Source organism: Balaenoptera musculus, chromosome 14, assembly GCF_009873245.2.
Source record: "Balaenoptera musculus isolate JJ_BM4_2016_0621 chromosome 14, mBalMus1.pri.v3, whole genome shotgun sequence".
Classification (NCBI taxonomy): Eukaryota; Metazoa; Chordata; class Mammalia; order Artiodactyla; family Balaenopteridae; genus Balaenoptera; species Balaenoptera musculus.
In genome coordinates this window covers 11,021,076-11,041,848 of record NC_045798.1, presented here as the reverse complement: position 1 = coordinate 11,041,848, position 20,773 = coordinate 11,021,076, and the positions used below count along the sequence as shown (strand labels likewise).

Sequence of the window (20,773 nt, the reverse complement as noted above, 5' to 3'; positions counted from 1 at the left end):
AAGACCCATATATATGCTGTCTATAAGAGGCCCACTTCAGACCTAGGGGCACATACAGACTGAAAGTGAGGGGATGGAAAAGGATATTCCATGCAAATGGAAATCAAAAGAAAGCTGGAGTAGCAATACTCATATCAGATAAAATAGACTTTAAAATAAAGAATCTTACAAGAGACAAGGAAGGACACTACATAATGATCAAGGGATCAATCCAAGAAGAAGATATAACAATTATAAACATATATGCTCCCAACATAGGAGCACCTCAATACATAAGGCAACTGCTAACAGCTATAAAAGAGGAAATTGACAGTAACACAATAATAGTGGGGGACTTTAACACCTCACTTACACCAAAGGACAGATCATCCAAACAGAAAATTACTAAGGAAAAACAAGCTTTAAATGACACAATAGACCAGATATATTTAATTGATATTTATAGGACATTCCATCCAAAAACAGCAGATTACGCTTTCTTCTCAAGTGCACACGGAACATTCTCCAGGATAGATCACATCTTGGGTCACAAATCAAGCCTCAGTAAATTTAAGAAAATTCAAATCATATCAAGCATCTTTTCAGACCACAACGCTATGAGATTAGAAATCAATTACAGGGACAAAACGTAAAAAACACAAACACACGGAAGCTAAACAATATGTTACTAAATAACCAAGAGATCACTGAAGAAATCAAAGAGGAAATCAAAAAATACCTAGAGACAAATGACAATGAAAACACGACAATTCAAAACCTACAGGATGCAGCAAAAGCAGTTCTAAGAGGGAAGTTTATAGCAATACAAGCCTACCTCAAGAAACAAGAAAAATCTCAAATTAACAATCTAACCTTACACCTGAAGGAACTAGAGAAAGAAGAACAAACAAAACCCAAAGTTAGCAGAAGGAAAGAAATCATAAAGGTCAGAGCAGAAATAAATGAAATGGAAACAAAGAAAACAATAGCAAAGATCAATAAAACTAAAAGCTGGTTCTTTGAGAAGATAAGCAAAATTGATAAACCATTAGCCAGACTCATCAAGAAAAAGAGGGAGAGGACTCACATCAAAAAAATTAGAAATGAAAAAGGAGAAGTTACAACGGACACCGCAGAAATACAAAGCATCCTAAGACTACTACAGGCAACTCTATGCCAATGAAATGGACAACCTGGAAGAAATGGACAAATTCTTAGAAAGGTATAACCTTCCAAGACTGAACCAGGAAGAAATAGAAAATATAAACAGACCAATCACAAGTAATGAAATTGAAACTGTGATTAAAAATCTTGCAACAAACAAAAGTCCAGGACCAGATGGCTTCACAGGTCAATTCTATCAAACATTTAGAGAAGAGCTAACACTCATCCTTCTCAGGCTCTTCCAAAAAATTGCAGAGGAAGGAACACTCCCAAACTCATTCTATGAGGCCACCATCACCCTGATACCAAAACCAGACAAAGATGGTACAAAAAAAAAAAATTACAGACCAATATCACTGATGAATATAGATGCAAAAATCCTCAACAAAATACTAGCAAACAGAATCCAACAACACATTAAAAGGTCATACACCATGATCAAGTGGGATTTATCCCAGGGATGCAAGGATTCTTCAATATACGCAAATCAATCAATGTGATGCACCATATTAACAAATAGAAGAATAAAAACCATATGATCATCTCAATAGATGCAGAAAAAGCTTTTGACAAAATTCAACACCCATTTATGGTAAAAACTCTCCAGAAAGTGGGCATAGAGGGAACCTACCTCAACATAATAAAGGCCATATACAAGAAGCCCACAGCAAACATCATTCTCAATGGTGAAAAACTGAAAGCATTTCCTCTAAGATCAGGAACAAGACAAGGATGTCCACTCTCACCACTATTATTCAACATAGTTTTGGAAGTCCTAGCCACGGCAATCAGAGAAGAAAAAGAAATAAAAGGAATCCAAATTGGAAAAGAAGAAGTAAAACTGTCACTGTTTGCAGATGACATGATACTATACATAGAGAATCCTAAAAATGCCATCAGGAAACTACTAGAGCTAATCAATGAATTTGGTAAAGTTGCAGGATACAAAATTAATGCACAGAAATCTCTTGCATTCCTATAGGCTAATGATGAAAAATCTGAAAGAGAAATTAAGGGAACACTCCCATTTACCATTGCAACAACAAGAATAAAATACCTAGGAGTAAACCTACCTAGGGAGATGAAAGACCTGTATGCAGAAAACTATAAGACACTGATGAAAGAAATGAAAGATGATACCAACAGATGGAGAGATATACCATGTTCTTGGATTGGAAGAATCAATATTGTGGAAATGACTATACTACCCAAAGCAATCTACAGATTCAATGCAATCCCTATCAAATTACCAACGGCATTTTTTACAGAACCAGAACAACAAATCTTAACATTTGTATGGAGACACAAAAGACCCCGAATAGCCAAAGCAGTCTTGAGGGAAAAAACAGAGCTGGAGGAGTCAGGCTCCCTGACTTCAGACTGTACTACAAAGCTATAGTAATCAAGACAATATGGTACTGGCACAAAAACAGAAATATAGATCAATGGAACAGGATAGAAAGCCCAGAGATAAACCCACGCACCTATGGTCAACTAATCTATGACAAAGGAGGCAAGGATATACAATGGAGAAAAGAGAGTCTATTCAATAAGTGGTGCTGGGAAAACTGGACAGCTACATGTAAAAGAATGAAATTAGAACACTCCCTAACACCATACAGAAAAATAAACTCAAAATGGATTCGAGACCTAAATGTAAGACTGGACACTATAAAACTCTTAGAGGGAAACATAGGAAGAACACTCTTTGACATAAATCACAGCAAGATCATTTTTGACCCAGCTCCTAGAGAAATGGAAATAAAAACAAAAATAAACAAATGGGACCTAATGAAACTTAAAAGCTTTTGCACAGCAAAGGAAACTACAAATAAGATGAAAAGACAACCCTCAGAATGGGAGAAAATATTTGCAAATGAATCAATGGACAAAGGATTAATCTCCAAAGTATATAAACAGCTCATGCAGCTCAGTATTAAAAAAACAAACAACCCAATCCAAAAATGGGCAGAAGACCTAAATAGACATTTCTCCAAAGAAGACATACAGATGGCCAAGAGGCACATGAAAAGCTGCTCAACATCACTAATTATTAAAGAAATGCAAGTCAAAGCCACAGTGAGGTATCACCACACACCAGTTAGAATGGGTATCATCAGAAAATCTACAAACAACAAATACTGGAGAGGGTGTGTAGAAAAGGGAACCCTCTTGCACTGTTGGTGGGAATGTAAATTGATACAGCCACTATGGAGAACAGTATGGAGGTTCCTTAAAAAACTAAAAATAGAATTACCATATGATTCAGCAATCCCACTACTGGGCATATACCCAGAGAAAACCATAATTCAAAAAGACACATGCACCCCAGTGTTCATTGCAGCACTATTTACAATAGCCAGGTCATGGAAGCAACCTAAATAACCATCGACAGACAAATGGATAAAGAAGTTGTGGTACATATATACAATGGAATATTACTCAGCCATAAAAAGGAATGAAATTGGGTCATTTGTAGAGACGTGGATGAATCTAGAGACTGTCATACAGAGTGAGGTAAGTCAGAAAGAGAAAAACAAATATCGAATATTAACGTATATATGTGGAATCTAGAAAAATGGTACAGATGAACCCGTTTGCAGGGCAGAAACTGACACGCAGATGCAGAGAACAAACGTATGGACACCAAGGGGGGAAAGCGATGGGGGGGGATGGTGGTGGTGCTGTGATGAATTGCGAGATTGGGATTGATATATATATACTAATATGTATAAAATGGATAACTAATAAGAAGGTGCTGTATAAAAAATTAATAAAATAAAAATCAAAAAAAAGAAAACAAACTCATAGATACAGAGAAAAAAATGTGTGATTGCCAGAGGGGAGGGCATGGGGACTGGGAGAAATAGGTAAAGGTGAATACAGGGTAAAAACCTACAGTTATATAATAAATAAGCCACGGGGTTGTAATTAAAAAAAAAAAAAAAAAAAAAAAGGGTTCCCAGATCTCACGTACCAGAAACCAGTAAGGTGTAAAGTGGAAAAAGGAGGCTAGACTGTTTGTTGCAGACTGTGAATGTCATAGGGATATAGAGACGGGAAAAAGAGTACGTAGGTTGGAAAAGTCTAAGAGGGCTTCTTGGAGGAGGTGAGCCTAGAGCTGTAAATCAGAGGACAGGGATGGTGAGAAGGCGTAGAGAGTGCACTGTGAATTTGAAGAGGAATACAAGGAAAGTCACTTCTGGTCCAGGGTAGACTCATAGAATTGGAGAGGTTCACCCTGACCTCAGCTCCCTTGAGAGGAAGCCTCTGCTCTGCCCTCTCAACAAGTCAGCTAACTTAGGACCTTCCTAAATTGGCCCTTTTGGCTGTAGGGGCCCTTAAATGCATGTCTTGGAACTGTAAACCTCATAGCTCCAAAGCCTCCACTTTGCTGAGCACACACAAGCCCTTTGGTGCCAAGACACCCCTGCCCCTGGGCTGACCCTCTTTCTCCAGGTCCCTGCTGTCACAGGCACCAGTGTGTGGTTTTCATCATAACAACATTTAGCCTTTATTGAGCATCTGCTATGTGCAGATTTACATTTACATTTACATTTTATCTCTGATCTGCACAATGGCCCTGGAGGTCTTATTTATTCATGAGTATAGCTCAGCCTTTAAGTTTCCCAGCCCCTCTGACCACGGCTGAGGAAATTGGGACAAAGTCCCTTCCTTTGGGGCATCCCCGTCTACCTCTTTTAGCAACACTGAGGTCTCCTTTTTCAGAGCTCTCCAGGGCACTGTCCCCTTTTACCACTGTGTCAGGCTCAGCAGTGATTAAACTTGGGACTGATTTGTTCTGGTGCTTATTATCTGTGACCCCATCGCTACTCCACTCTGGGTAAAAGAATAGTGAGTTTTTAGAAGCCTCCTAAAGGTCATTAATTTGCATCAGTTTAGTAGGAACTGGGTACTTAAAACCCCTTTAAAGGATTATTTGCAAGAGCTGTTTTCATTAGCATGTTGGGTTTAGGTTTCTGTTAAATAATGCCCTGGGTAGTGAGTTGGAGGAAGACTTTATTGTCTGTGGGAAAGGCGTTAATCAAGGGTACTGGTGCAGACAGAGTTGGATTAAGAAGCAGGTAATCAGAGAAGTGGTCCAGTTTCAAGAAGGGCTAAGACATCACTGGAAGTAGAATAAGATGGAGGAAACTGTGTTGGCCAGAACATCTCCCAGAAAGATTCCAGTGGTTAGAAGGAACACTTGGCTGAGTTGCTTTGATGGGGATCGGAGGCTCGCTGCCATGACAATGGAAACTCACTCAATTGCCTTCTAGGTGAGTGGGGTCTCATTACCTGAGGGACTTTGCCCCGTGGGCTAAACAAGCTGCAGGCTGAAGCTGAGTTCCCTGGGTGATAGAGGACAGGCTCCAATGATGTAGGTAGGGCTTTTTATAAACCTGTTAGGTTTGTTCATTCACTCACTTATTTGTTGCATTAATCAACCATTCAATCTTATATTCAATAAATATTTATCCAGCTCCTACTTTGTGCCATGTACCTTTCTAGATGCTGGGGATGAAACAATGACCATAACAGACAAGATTCCTGTCCCTCAGGAACACCCTAGCCGGGGTGTGGGAAGATGATAAACAAATAAATGAACAGGGCAATTTCATGTTGCACTAAGGGGTAGGCTGGCCAATGGCCTTTGTGCTAGCTGTTTATGAACTAGCTGTTCAAACAGAGATGAAGGTGAGTCCCTGGGCCAATCAGGTCCTCTCTCTTGGGAATTTGAACTATAGACACAGGCAAGATTGGTCAGTTAGTAGCTGCAGGAAAAAAAAATTCCAACCCTCCCCTGTCTAGTCTGCCATAGTCCATTAAAATAACAACTTCTACCCTTCTAGAAGTACCAGGGAGGGCGTCAGTCCACCCCTCCTCCTCCTTTTCTCACTCTACCAGTGGGGTGAATAAATGATCTGTTGGTGAAGCTGGGAACAGGTCTGAGTGTGGCCAGCTCGGTCTCTTCGTCAAGCTCTGGTTTCAGAGTTGCCCTGCTGTTCAGGACGTCTGTTCTCAGCTCCTGCTCCTCTGTAGTGAGATGACCTGTATTCTCTCCTCCGTCAGGTCTCTTCTTGGTCAGCAGGTGTGGGCCAGGCTGGCTGGAGAGCAGACTCTTTGCTGAGGGAAGAATCAAGGTCTAGACTTGGGAGGAAGGAGTGGAATTCTTGCCTCTTGTCACAAGTCTACACTGTGTTCCTAAGTGCAGCTTTACCACCCCCGAAGTTGATGTCTTCATCCCAGTTTGACTACTATGACTATTTCTCAACTGGATCAGAACCCACGGGGGAAAGAGATGTTACTGGAAACTCAGAGACCTCAGTGGAACCAGAAAGTTGTACAAAGAGAGGCAATACAGAGGGAGCAGATGAGATGTATGAGCAATAGATCTCTAGAGGGAAGACACAAAAACACCCTGCAGCTCTTGGAGGATGACAAGATAACCCATTCACTAGGGCTGTTCTCGGAATCTGAGACACCTTCCTATTCCCCAGTCATGCTCCTGCCTTGGTACAGTCTGCCTGGCTGGTGGTTCTGCAGTTCCTTAGAGATGCCCGTCTCTGTTCCTACAGGCGCATCCTTGAAACAGGCTGCCTTGCTTGTGTTTGCTTGAGTGAGTTCTTGGCAACTGGAAGAACCTAACTAATGTGGAATGAAAAGGCTTAATATACAGCCTTCCTCCATCCTGAGAGATTCAATATGCTTTAACCAGCAAACACTTTTTTGAAGCCATAGCATATGCCAGGTCCTTAGCTAGACCTTGAGAATAATAAGACCTAATATTTGTAGTGTTTTCTAGTTTTCAGGCACTTTTCCAAGCTCAACTTAGCTCATCTCATCCTCGTAATACAATTCCATAAGTAAAAGTATTTTCATTTACAGAAGGGAAGGCTGAGGCACAGAGAGTTTAAGTAACATGCTCCAGATCTCACGGCTAGCAGGGATTACATGTCAATCTGGATTCCCCCAGAAGCAGCCCCTGAGATAAGAACTTGAGTGCAAGTTGAGGAGCGAAGGTGACGGAGTGGAGGAGTGAGACAAGAAAGGGAAGGCAGCTACTCAAAGGTGCCTCATCAACTATAATTTTTAATTTTAAGCGTCAGCTCGGCTGGGCTAAGGGAGGCCCGTAGAGCTGGTAAAGCATTATTTCTGGGTGTGTCTGTGAGGGTGTTTCTGGAAGAGATTAGCACTGGAATCTATAGACTGAGTAAAGATGTGCCCATCATGTGGGTGGGCATCATCCCATGTGCTGAGAGCCTGAAAGGACAGAAATGTGGAGGAAGGGCGAATTTGCCCTCTCTCTGTTTGAACTGGGATGTTGACTTCCCCTGCCCTTGGACACTGATGCTTCTGCTTCTTGGATCTTTGAACGTGGACTGGATTACACCACCGGCTCTCTTGGGTCTCCAGCTTGTAGAGGGCAGATCATAATCACACGAGCCCATTCCTAGAATAAATATCCTCATGTAGATATAGATACAGACGGATACAGATCTATAGTCTATTGATAGACTATCTATATATATAATATCAAAGAATCTACATCTATATCTATCTGTCCTGCTGGTTCTGTTTCTCTGGAGAACCCTGACTAATACATCAAGCCAGCTACCACTGCACTGTGTGATAAGATTCTGCACTTCCTCACGTAGCTCACTGTGGGGGGAGCAGGTAGGAACCCGACTTCCTTCCCACCAGATGCCCGAGTTCAGACTTTGACGGGGTGGGAGGGAGCGCTGGGCAGGGAGAGGTGGATTCTGCTGGGGTCGGTAGTGGCTCCAGGAGGCTTCTCGGAGGAGAAGACCATGCGGGTGAGCCCTGAAGGATGACCAGGACGTGCTGGGAAGTGGGAAAGGTGTAGAGGAAAATATCCCAGCCGAGGCAGAGAGGTAAGGAGGAGCACGGTAGTGTTTGGGGGGCAGAGTGTGGCTGGCGAGGTTGAAATGCAGGTTTGCGCCGGAGCGGACAGAATCACGGCAGCGGCAGTACTGAGTATCTTAACTGAGGACTTACTCTCTGCCAGGATTGCCAACAGATAATCTGCCTTCTTCCCTCCTGCCGATCTCCAGCGGCGGGCCGTCCTCTAATTCCCATCTTGCAGATGCAGGTGAGGCTCCGCGGGACACTGATGTCTGAGGTCGTGCAGCTAACAAGTGGCACTGCCACATTTTGACCCCTATGCTGACCTCTGAGTGCACTTTCTTTCTCTTAACCCTGTGATGCTCTCTCGAAGGGCCTTGTAGTTCATGAAAGAGATCTGAGCGTAACTTTCTCGAGCAGGGGACTGATCCAAGAGACTTTTCAGAGATGGGGCCAACAAGACAAGGTGACCAAGTGAATGTCTTGAGGATGGGTGACCCCAAGGTTGATAGGCATTTTCAGCAGAGAGAGAGGAAAAGGATCTGGGATTCAGAATTAGACCCACCTATAACATGTATGATATATATATATATAATATATATATATATATATATATGTATGTATATTATATATATATATGTATGTATAATATATATTATATATATTTTTTAAATGCTGTCTTAACCCAGTTTTGAGGCCCTGTCTGGAGGCTTGTTAGTTCCTCTTCTTGAGCAGCTGATGACGGGGCTCTCACACTCTGGGGTCCCAGTGCACCTGCCCTAATCATGCCAGAGCAAGTAGCAGCCGGTCCACAGGGAGCCCCAGAGACCCAGATAGCCCCGCTGTGCTTGCCGTACATAGGGTGCCCCTGCAGCAGCTCCAGCTCGACGTTACCCTGCCCCCAGTGCAAATCCCTGGGAGGCCCTGCATGGTGGCCTTCTCTCATTTGGAGCTGTCAGTGACAAAGACTTCTGCCCTTCCTCTATTTGAGTGTCAGTGTGTTGTGTCCTGCCATTAAAAGAATGTTTAAATCGTATACAGTATCCCCTGGGCTGGGATTCCTGGTTCTGCCACTTAATCACCGAGTGACCCTGGGAAAGTCGCTTCACCAATCTGAGTCTGTGTTTTCCTCCATGCAGCAGGATGACTAATGCATGCCCTGAGTGGACCAAGGAGAGGAATAGACGAAATAACATACAGTCTCTGGCATGCCTTAACTCTTTTGGTTTTCACAAAGGGGCATTTTAGGCCTTAGAAAGCAGGGCTGGGGAAGTGTTTTGGGCTGGGAGTTTGGTGGGAGTAGGGAGACTTCCCAGTGACCTGGAAATCCTAGAATGAAAATATCATCTGTTTCATCCACTGGGTCAACTCCTGCTTTGTAAATCCCGGTAAATGAGATTCTCCGAGTGGGTGGGGGGAGTCTTGGGAGGCTCAGGGAGACCCTTAGATAAACAAATCAACAATTTGTGCTGCGCGTGTATGTTGCTTTTTTGGCACCTGTGCACCTATTTCCTCTCAGCCCGCAGATTCCAGAACACAACGAAGCATGCCCGTTCAACTTCAGAGATGTTTATGCTACAGGGCAGGAAGCCCGACACGTCCAAACGGCTCGAGGGGGGAGAAAGACGGCAAATAACAGCATGGAGTCCTCCACACCCACCCTGTCTCGCCGTCTCCTTCCCCCGCACAAACTGTAGAGGGAGAGCCCTGAGACCATCAAGACGAAAAGCAGCCTGTTTTCCATGCATGGGGGGACGGTGATGCGTCCGGATTCAGCTAGTTTGCAAACTGTTTGTCCGGGATCTTATATCTAAATTATGTTCCTCAAAATTTAATAAATGAGGTTTAATAAAATGCACTCAGTCAGCACTGATGAGATCTGTCGTGGAAAATATTACGATTTCATTGTTTTTATACAACCTTCTTGGGACCGGCTTCTTATTATTTCCACGCCTCCCCCTTTCCCTACCATTTGCAGGTTTTTAAGTTTTGAGCTTAGCCGTGGAGTCCGGCGAAGCCCCCTGGAGAGTGATTCCCTCTCTCCCTCCTCCGTTACCTGCGGCAGGGAGGGGATGGATGCTTTGATCTAACCCTTGCTGGGAGTAAACAAAGTTGTAAACAGTTTTAATACTTTTTTTTTAAAAACTTATTTATTTATTTATTTTTGGCTGCGTTGGGTTATCGTTGCTGCGCGCGGGCTTTCTCTAGTTGCGGTGAGCGGGGGCTACTCTTTGTTGCGGTGCGCAGGCTTCTCATTGTGGTGGCTTCTCTTGTTGCGGAGCACGGGCTCTAGGCACACAGGCTTCAGTAATTGTGGCACGCGGGCTCAGTAGTTGTGGCGCACGGGCTTAGTTGCTCCGCGGCATGTGGGATCTTCCCAGACCAGGGCTCAAACCCGTGCCCCCTGCAATGGCAGGCGGATTCTTAACCATGGCACCACCAGGGAAGTCCCTTTTTTTTTTTTTTAACTTGTAAACAGTTGTTTTAAAAAATAGTTGGTTTCAGATGAAAAATTTCTGTATTCAGTTTGTCATCTGTACCTAGAAAGCCACAGTAGTCCTTCTTCCCCAGGGAAAGATGTCGGATATTTCACTGATGTACAACCAGCCGCCAAGGTCATGGAAATCCTGTGCTAGAAGGGAGAGGGGAGATGATCTCAGCTGCAGAGAAGTGCCTGCTCTCTGCTGGGCTCCATGCTCACAGCTTTACCTGATGTTTAATCTTTAGGACAACCCTATGAGGTAGGTCCCCTAATTGTCCCAGTTATTGAAAAAGAAACCGGGGCTCAGAGAGGTTTAGTTACTTCCTCAAGTCACACAGCACCAAGTGGTGGAGGCAGGATTTGAGCTGATGTCACTCTGAATTATTCAAAGCCCATAGGCTTGGCTCCTTTACAACACTGCCTCCTGCTGTCTCATTTTACAGATAGGGAAACTGAAGTTCAGGAAAGTAGAACATGGGTCATGGTTAACAGCCCAGGTTCTAGAGGTCAAATTCATGCTGTTTCACCTTGAGCAAATTACTTACCCCGTCTGAGCCTCAAATTTTGCATTTATGAAATGAGTTATTGTGACAAATTGGACAGAATAGATATAGTGTGCCTGGTACATGCCTGTCACAAAGTAAGTGCTCAATAAATATTAATTTTAAAAAACATTAAAGAACTGGCTCAAGGTTAGTTAGAATTGCGAGTGGCTGCAAGTAACTGAAACCTGACACATCTGTCAGGGGTTTTATTTGGCCCGTGAAATAAGAGGCTTGCTGTCAGCTGCTCAAGATTTCATCCACAAGAACTTCCTCAGGGACCCAGGCTCCCTCTGTCTTCCTGCTCTACTACTCTCCATTCTCATAGTGTGGCTTTCTTCCTCATGGTTACATGATGGCTGCTGCTGCACCTTCAAGTATCTTTTCCATGACCTTGGCAACAGGAAGAAACATGGCAAACCCTTTCTCTCTTTTTTTTTTTTTAAACATCTTTATTGGAGTATAATTGCTTTACAATGTTGTGTTAGTTTCTGCTGTATAACAAAATGAATCAGCTATATGTATACATATATCCCCATATCCCCTCCCTCTTGTGTCTCCCTCCCACCCTCCCTATCCTATCCCTCTAGGTGGTCAGAAAGCACCGAGCTGATCTCCCTGTGCAATGCAGCTGCTTCCCACTAGCTATCTATTTTACATTTCGTAGTGTATATATGTCAATGCTACTCTCACTTCATCGCAGCTTACCCTTCCCCCTCCCCATGTCCTCAAGTCCATTCTCTACATCTGCATCTTTATTCCTGTCCTGCCCCTAGGTTCATCAGAACCATTTTTTTTTTAAGATTCCATATATATGTGTTAGCATACGATATTTGTTTTTCTCTTTCTGACTTACTTCACTCTGTATGACAGACTCAGGTCCATCCACCTCACTACAAATAACTCAATTTAGTTTCTTTTTATCGCTGAGTAATATTCCATTGTATATATGTGCCATATCTTCTTTATCCATTCATCTGTAGATGGACACTTAGGTTGCTTCCATGTCCTGGCTATTGTAAATAGTGCTGCAGTGAACACTGTGGTACATGACTCTTTTTGAATTATGGGTTTCTCAGGGTATATGCCCAGTAGTGGGATTGCTGGGTCATATGGTAGTTCTATTTTTAGATTTTTAGGAAAAACTGTTCTCCATACTGAACTCCATACTGTTCTCCAGAATGGCTGTATCAATTTACATTCCCACCAACAGTGCAAGAGGGTTCCCTTTTCTCCACACCCTCTCCAGCATTTATTGTTTGTAGCTTTTTTGATGATGACCATTCTGACCGGTGTGAGGTGATACCTCATTGTAGTTTTGACTTCCATTTCTCTAATGATTAGTGATGTTGAGCATCCTTTCATGTGTTTGTTGGCAATCTGTATCTCTTCTTTGGAGAAATGTCTATTTAGGTCTTCGGCCCATTTTTGGATTGGGTTGTTTGTTTTTTTGATATTGAGCTGCATGAGCTGCTTGTATATATTGGAGATTAATCTTTTTCTCAGTTGCTTCATTTGCAAATATTTTCTACCATTCTGGGGTTGTCTTTTCATCTTGCTTATGGTTTCCTTTGCTGTCCAAAAGCTTTTAAGTTTCATTAGGTCCCATTTGTTTATTTTTGTTCTTATTTCCATAACTCTAGGAGGTGGATCAAAAAAGATCTTGCTGTTATTTATCTCAGAGTGTTCTTCCTATGTTTTCCTCTAAGAGTTTTATAGTGTCCAGTCTTACATTTAGGTCTCTAATCCATTTTGAGTTTATTTTTGTGTATGGTGTTAAGGAGTGTTCTAATTTCATTCTTTTACATGTAGCTGTCCAGTTTTCCCAGCACCACTTTTTGAAGAGACTGTCTTTTCTCCATTGTATATCCTTGCCTCCTTTGGCATATATTAGTTGACCATAGGTGCATGGGTTTATCTCTGGGCTTTCTATCCTGTTCCATTGATCTATATTTCTGTTTTTGTGCCAGTACCATACTGTCTTGATTACTGTAGCTTTGCAGTATAGTCTGAAGACAGGGAGCCCGATTCCTCCAGCTCCGTTTTTCTTTCTCAAGATTGCTTTGGCTATTCAGGGTCTTTTGTGTTTCCATACAAATGGTGAAATTTTTTGTTCTAGTTCTGTGAAAAATGTCATTGGTAGTTTGATAGGGATTGCATTGAATCTGTAGATTGTTTTGGGTAGTATAGTCATTTTCACAATGTTGATTCTTCCATTCCAAGAACATGGTATATCTCTCCATCTGTTTGTATCATCTTTAATTTCTTTCATCAGTGTCTTATAGTTTTCTGCATACAGATCTTTTGTCTCCTTAGGTAGGTTTATTCCTAGGTATTCTATTCTTTTTGTTGCAGTGGTAAATGGGAGTGTTTCCTTAATTTCTTTTTCAGGTTTTTCATCATTAGTGTATAGGAATGCAAGAGATTTCTGTGCATTAATTTTGTATCCTGCTACTTTACCAAATTCACTGATGAGCTCTAGCAGTTTTCTGGTAGCATCTTTAGGATTCTCTGTGTATAGTATCATGTCATCTGCAAACAGTGACAGTTTTACTTCTTCTTTTCCGATTTGGATTCCTTTTATTTCTTTTTCTTCTCTGATTGCTGTGGCTAAAACTTCCAAAACTATGTTGAATAATAGTGGTGAGAGTGGGCAACCTTGTCTTGTTCCTGATCTTAGTGGAAATGCTTTCAGTTTTTCACCATTGAGAATGTTGTTTGCTGTGGGTTTGTCATATATGGCCTTTATTTATGTTGAGGTAAGTTCCCTCTATGCCTACTTCTGGAGAGTTTTTATCATAAATGGGTGTTGAATTTTGTCAAAAGCTTTTTCTGTATCTATTGAGATGGTCATATGCTTTTTCTCCTTCAGTTTGTTAATATGGTTTATCACATTGATTGATTTGAGTATATTGAAGAATCCTTGCATTCCTGGGATAAACCCCACTTGATCATGGTGTGTGATCCTTTTAATGTGCTGCTGGATTCTGTTTGCTGGTATTTTGTTGAGGATTTTTGCATCTGTGTTCACCAGAGATATTGACCTGTATGCTTCTTTTTTTGTAATGTCTTTGTCTGGTTTTGGTATCAGGGTGATGGTGTCCTCATAGAATGAGTTTGGGAATGTTCCTCCCTCTGCTGTATTTTGGAAGAATTTGAGAAAGATGGGTGTTAGCTCTTCTCTAAATGTTTGATAGAATTTGCCTGTGAAGCCATATGGTCCTGGGCTTTTGTTTTTTGGAAAATTTTTCATCACAGTTTCAATTTCAGTGCTTGTGATTGGTCTGTTTATATTTTCTATTTCTTCCTGGTTCAGTCTCAGAAGGTTGTGCTTTTCTAAGAATTTGTCCATTTCTTCCAGGTTGTCCATTTTATTGGCATATAGTTGCTTGTAGTAATCTCTCATGATTCTTTGTATTTCTGCAGTGTCAGTTGTTACTTCTCCTTTTTCATTTCTAATTCTGTTGATTTGAGTCTTCTCCCTTTTTTTCTTGATGAGTCTGGCTAGTGGTTTATCAATTTTGTTTATCTTCTCAAAGAACCAGCTTTTAGTTTTATTGATCTTTGCTATTGTTTCCGTCGTTTCTTTTTCATTTATTTCTGATCTCATCTTTATGATTCCTTTCCTTCTGCTAACTTCGGGGTTTTTTTGTTCTTCTTTCTCTAATTGCTTTAGGTGTAAGGTTAGGTTGTTTATATGAGATTTTGCTTGTTTCTTGATGTACGACTGTATTGCTATAAGCTTCCCTCTTAGAAATGCTTTTGCTGCATCCCATAGGTTTTGGGCCGTCGTGTTTTCATTGTCATTTGTTTCTAGGTATTTTTTGATTTCCTCTTTGATTTCTTCAGTGATCTCTTGGTTATTTAGTAACGTATTGTTTAGCCTCCATGTGTTTGTATTTTTACAGATTTTTTTTCCTGTAATTGATATCTAGTCTCATAGCATTGCGGTTGGAAAAGATACTTGGTACGATTTCAATTTTCTTAAATTTACTGAGGCTTGATTTGTGACCCAAGATATGATCTATCCTAGAGAATGTTCCATGAGCACTTGAGAAGAAAGTGTATTCTGTTGTTTCTGGATGGAATGTCCTATAAATATCAATTAAGCCCATCTTGTTTAATGTGTCATTTAAAGCTTGTGTTTCCTTATTTATTTTCATTTTGGATGATCTGTGCATTGGTGAAAATGGGGTGTTAAATTCCCCTACTATGATTGTGTTATTGTCGATTTCCCCTTTTGTGGCTGTTAGCATTTGCCTTATGTATTGAAGTGCTCCTATGTTGGGTGCATAAATATTTACAACTGTTATCTCTTCTTCTTGGATTGATCCCTTGATCATTATGTAGTGTCCTTCTTTGTCTCTTGTAACAGTCTTTATTTTAAAGTCTATTTTTTCTGATATGAGAATTGCTACTCCAGCTTTCTTTTGATTTCCATTTGCATGGAATATCTTTTTCCATCCCTTCACTTTCAGTCTGTATGTGTCCCTGGGTCTGAAGTGAGTCTCTTGTAGACAGCATATATATGGGTCTTGTTTTTGTATCCATCCAGCGAGCCTGTGCCTTTTGGAAGGAGCATTCAATCCATTCACATTTAAGGTAATTATTGATATGTGTGTTCCTATTGCCATTTTCTTAATTGTTTTGGGTATGTTTATGTAGGTCCTTTTCTTCTCTGCGTTTCCCACTTAGAGAAGTTCGTTTAGCACTTGTTGTAGAGCTGGTTTGGTGGTGCTGAATTCTCTCAACTTTTCCTTGTCTGTAAAGGTTTTAATCTCTCTGTCAAATCTGAATGAGATCCTTGCTGGGTAGAGTAATCTTGGTTGTCGGTTTTTCCCTTTCATCACTTTAAATATGTTCTGCCACACCCTTCTAGCTTGCAGAGTTTCTGCTGAAAGATCAGCTGGTAACCTTAGGGGGATTCCCTTGTATGTTATTTGTTGCTTTTCCCTTGCTGCTTTTAATATTTCTTCTTTGTATTTAATTTTTGATAGTTTCATTAATTTTTGTCTTAGTGTGTTTCTCTTTGGGTTTATCCTGTATGGTACTCTCTGCACTTCCTGGACTTGGGTGGCTATTTCCTTTCCCATGTTAGGGAAGTTTTCAACTATAATCTCTTCAAATATTTTCTCAGACCCTTTCTTTTTCTCTTCTTCTTTGGGACCCCTATAATTCAAATGTTGGTGCATTTAATGTTGTCCCAGAGGTCTCTGAGACTGTCCTCAATTCTTTTCATTCTTTTTTCTTTATTCTGCTCTGCGGTAGTTATTTCCACTATTTTATCTTCCAGGTCACTTATCCATTCTTCTGCCTCAGTTATTCTGCTATTGATTCCTTCTAGAGAATTTTTAATTTCATTTATTGTGTTGTTCATCATTGTTTGTTTGCTCTTGAGTTCTTCTAGGTCCTTCTTAAATGTTTCTTGTATTTTCTCCATTCTATTTCCAAGATTTTGGATCATCTTTACTATCATTACTCTGAATTCTTTTTCAAGTAGACTGCCTATTTCCTCTTCATTTGTTTGATTTGGTGGGTTTTTACCTTGCTTCTTCATCTGCTGTGTGTTTCTCTGTCTTCTCATTTTGCTTAACTTACTGTGTTTGGGGTCTCCTCTTCGCAGGCTGCAGGTTCGTAGTTCCCGTTGTTTTTGGTGTCTGCCCCCAGTGGGTAAAGTTGGTTCAGTGGCTTGTGTAGGCTTCCTGGTGGAGGGGACTGGTGCCTATGTTCTGGTGGGTGGGCCTGGATCTTGTCTTTCTGATGGGCAGGGCTGCGTCCGGTGGTGCGTTTAGGGTGTCTGTGAATTTAGTATGATTTTAAGCAGCCTCTCTGCTAATGGGTGGGGTTGTGTTCCTGTCTTGCTAGTTGTTTGGCATGGGGCGTCCAGTACTGGAGCTTGCTGGTTGTTGGGTGGTGCTAGGTCTTAACGTTGAGACAGAGATCTCTGGGAGAGCTCTCGCCGATTGGTATTACGTGGGGCTGGGACGTCTCTGGTGGTCCAGTGTCCTGAACTCGGCTCTCCCACCAGGCCAGAGCACCAAGACCCTGTCAGCCACATGGCCAGTTACGTGGGGATTTTCTTGCCTTTTGGGAAGTCTGAGGTCTTCTGCTAGTGTTCAGTAGATGTTCTGTAGGAATTGTTCCACATGTAGATGTATTTTTGATGTATTTATGGGGAGGAAGGTGATCTCCACATCTTACTCCTCTGCCATCTTGAAGGTCCCCCCTAACCCTTTCTCTTGAAGCTTTGTCTTTTCATTCTAGGAGGGGTGCTTTCCCTAGATACTTGTGTCTCTTCACAGACCGTAACTGCCTCAAGCTGTAAGAGCCTCTAGAAGTGTGAGAAGTTAGCTTTCTGGCCTCTGTTGAAGAGGAAGACAAGAGGAAGGGCTGTGGATGGCTGTGGGCGTGAATCCATCTTGTTGGCCACATAGGCTAAATGTGTGTCTGAGGATGTGAACCCAGCTCTTACTAAGACTAGAGCCTCAGGCTTTCCCCACAGCTCCATCAATCCTCTTGTTGTCTGTAGTGTGGCCCAACTGCACACGGGGAAACTGAGGCCCCGAGAAGAGAGGTGACAGACCCACCATCTCCAGGTCGAGTCAGCGCCAGAGCCAGGCTCCTGCTTTCCGGTCCAGCCTTTCCACTGTGCCCAGAGATCTTGCCAATGAAGGTTTTCTGTTCACATAAATTGAAAGCCTCTGGTTTTAAGCCCCAGACCTTATCTTCAAAGAAATAGGCCAGAGGATGTGACAGAGGCTGGAGGACAAAGTCATCTCGGGCAGTGCTGACCTCAGGCAAAAATCACTAAATAACCCTTCTCTAGCTCCCTGTGTTTCATACCCTTCGGTGCCTCCCTAATGCCTCAGATCAGCCAGCCCCCCTCCACCCCCCGCTCTAGGGCCCCAGGACCAGATTGTGCTGCCCATTTCCATCCTGCGTCCTCATCCTGCGGCATTCTGCCTGCTGTTCTCCAAGGGGACACTCTTGTCACAAGGTATCCCCAGTCCTTTGCCCCTGTAGGCATCAATGACATGAATGAATCAATCAATGAACTCATTTGATAAGTGAACTTTGCAAATCCATGTGAGGGTCTCTCCCCTGAAGGAGCATTTTAACAGGGGCCTCCTGACCATTCCTCCATCCAAGGAGTGATTCCACTAGGGAAGGTTCTGATTCAGTAACAGGTGCCTGGGTAGGGAACATTCTGGGAAGCTTCCAAGGGGTCTCGGACTCTCCTGTCTCCTGGTTAACTGTCAGATTGTCCCATTCTGGCTGGGAAGTTGGGACAGGATGTGTAGGGGCTGCCCCTCTACATTTTATTTGTATATAAAATACACATGATCTTCGGGAACCCATATGTGTCTGGATTCCTGGCTGAGCCAAAGTGGAACCTGGGTAAATGGCCCAGCAATCCCATTTCCACTTCTTGGGCACACATCAAACTTCCCAGCTCCCTTTGCAATTAAGTTGGAACCACATGACTGGGTTTAGGCCCTTGGCTAAAATGCGGGCATCTCTTTGAAAGTTCCTCTCCCCTCACTTCTGCAGTGGCGGTGAAGCATTCAAGGTTGCAGCAGCTCCTGATGAAAGGAGCCTGGATCCCTGAGTCATCACTTGGAGGAGAGCCACCAGGGAAGCCTGTCCATCTGCATCAGACTGTGAGGTCAGTGGGAAATAAACCTGATTGTCTTAGGCCACTGAGACATGGGGTTGGTTTGTTAGAGCAGGTGGCCACGCCTTCTTATATCACACACAGGGTGTGTGATGCCAGAAACTGCTCTTCCCTGTATCTCTTTGCATGCAGTGATTTGCACTGGAGGCTTCTGGGAAAAAAAATTCCACCAGCCTTAATGAGTGATGTTCAGACACCACAAGCACGCACACACCACAGTGTGGCAGGGGGAGGGGAGGCTCGATGAGAAGAGACTGTAAGGTGACAGAGGGATCTGTTCCAGTGAACCTGCTGGTGGGGAAAACATTCCGTGGGCATAGTGACTCAGTCCCTGCAAGAAGGCTTAGTGGTTGGAAGAAAAGAGGAGTTCTGACAAAAACAAACAAAGAGAAAATAATGTTTTAAAAACCCCAAAATGCGGCTTTGACTTTTGTCATACTGGACTTGGCACTGTTGAGAGGAAAGAAGTGTCTGTGTAAAATGCAAAGTGTGCAACACTGTGGTCCAGCACCAGTGCCGCGGGGTCCTTCCGTGGAGCAGGCTGAGGGGGAAATGATGCTCTGCCGTGAGGTGAGTGCCAGTCGAGGGAGCTCCGAGTGCCACGGCTGGAGAGCGCTGCTGCGCTGGTGGGGGTGGGGAAAGAGCAGCTGCCTGAAGTGCCAGACATGAACGCAGTGTCAGCCCCTGGGGACCCCCCAGCTTCCAGATGGGGACAGGAGCCTTGAAGGAGGCCCAGGCTTCCTCCTGCCGGGGAAGGGGCTGTGGAGATCTGTCCTCCCACGTGGCGGTGTTTGTGCACACCAGCTGGAGAGTCCCAGCAAGGCTCAGGTGACCATCCACACCAGCGTATCCTTAAATGTGAAGTTAACACAGAGCAGCCTGAGTCGAGAACTGCCGGGGGATTTACAGCAAAGGAATCACGGTGACCCTGGCCGACTCAGCCTTGCTACCGGAGGACACCAGGAGATGGACCGTGGCTCTAAAACGCTGCAACAACACCCAGCTGCTGGGGGCCCTTTGCTCCTCTTTCTTCCTTGCTCCAAATTGTTTGCCTTTGCAGACCTAGTTGTCATCCCCCTTCCCCTGCCATCTCTCTGTAGGAAATTGCAACCCTCATCCAGCATGGGTGTTCTCTCTCCGATTTGTAGCTGCTTAGAATGTGAACACAAAGGGAAAGTGCAATTTCAAAAAAATACGTGGCTGTAACTGATTTATTAATAGCCCATAATGCTGGTAACAGGCAATCTATAAGTCTGTTCTTAAGAATTTATAGGGCAAGTATTCCAGCACCGTATTAAAGACACCACTCATAAATGCCTGCAAGCCTCAATCTATTAACTTAGGTGGTGGGAGAATATCATTATCTGTAGGAAAACAAACAGAGATCCAGCCCCCAGCTTTGATTTCCTCAGATGCTCCAAAAAGCACACAGTAAGTAAGCAAATTGTATGACACGCTGTAGGCAAAAGTGTCCCGTGCATAGAAATCAGAGGTTCACTTTCTTAATGTGTGTGTGCGCGCTTTTTAGAAAGAGCCTGAGTTTGGGGGAGCACAGGAGGGGGGTCAGGAAGTCTTTTTTGGTGGGGGGAGGGGTCTGGAGAGAGGCAGAGGCTAGGAATCTAGCAAGGCATTAGAGCCTTTTCCTTTTTTAAAATTCATTAATACTTAAAATAAATTTGAATGTAAAAGTAAAACATGCTCACTATTGAATATTTGACAAATCTTGGCAAGTGTTTAAAAAATGGAAAAAAAAATGTGCAATTCGAGCAACGATGGTTGACTTCCTTCTTTTAAGTCACCGTTTCTTACAGAATGGTGGTTTGGCCATTTGCATCAAAATTTGTGGGGATGGGGGGGGGGACCTCATCGAAAATAAAGGTATCCAGGCCCACCCAAAGCTACTGAGTCAGAGTATCTGGAGGTAGGGCCCTGTCATGGGCGTTTTCAGCAAGCTCTCCAGGCGGTTCTGAGTGAGGCACACTGAAGTCTGAGAACTCTGGTTTTCTTAAGTGATTGTCACCTCAGCACGGTTCCAAAATGGCAACTCTCAAGTCCGCGAACTCA

The 20,773-nt window shown here is 43.0% G+C and overlaps 1 protein-coding gene across 4 annotated transcripts in view; it reads left to right on the top strand.

Moving 5' to 3' along the window:
• The window catches only part of SUDS3 (SDS3 homolog, SIN3A corepressor complex component), a 307,067-nt gene extending 287,466 nt beyond the window's left edge, over window positions 1–19,601 (top strand). Inside the window, exons 15-16 of one of the 4 annotated variants that reach the window (XR_005016172.1) lie at window positions 18,586–18,700; window positions 19,514–19,601. Coding sequence is in view for 2 of the 4 variants with exons in the window: in XM_036823065.1 (XP_036678960.1) it covers window positions 9,530–9,707 (178 nt within the window). In the remaining 2 variants the exon portion in view is untranslated. Of the gene's footprint in view, window positions 1–8,173; window positions 8,258–9,529; window positions 9,727–18,585; window positions 18,701–19,513 lie in introns of those variants that run through there. The other 3 variants (XR_005016173.1, XM_036823065.1, XM_036823066.1) reach the window with 3 other exon arrangements.
• The last annotated feature ends 1,172 nt before the right edge of the window (window positions 19,602–20,773 follow it).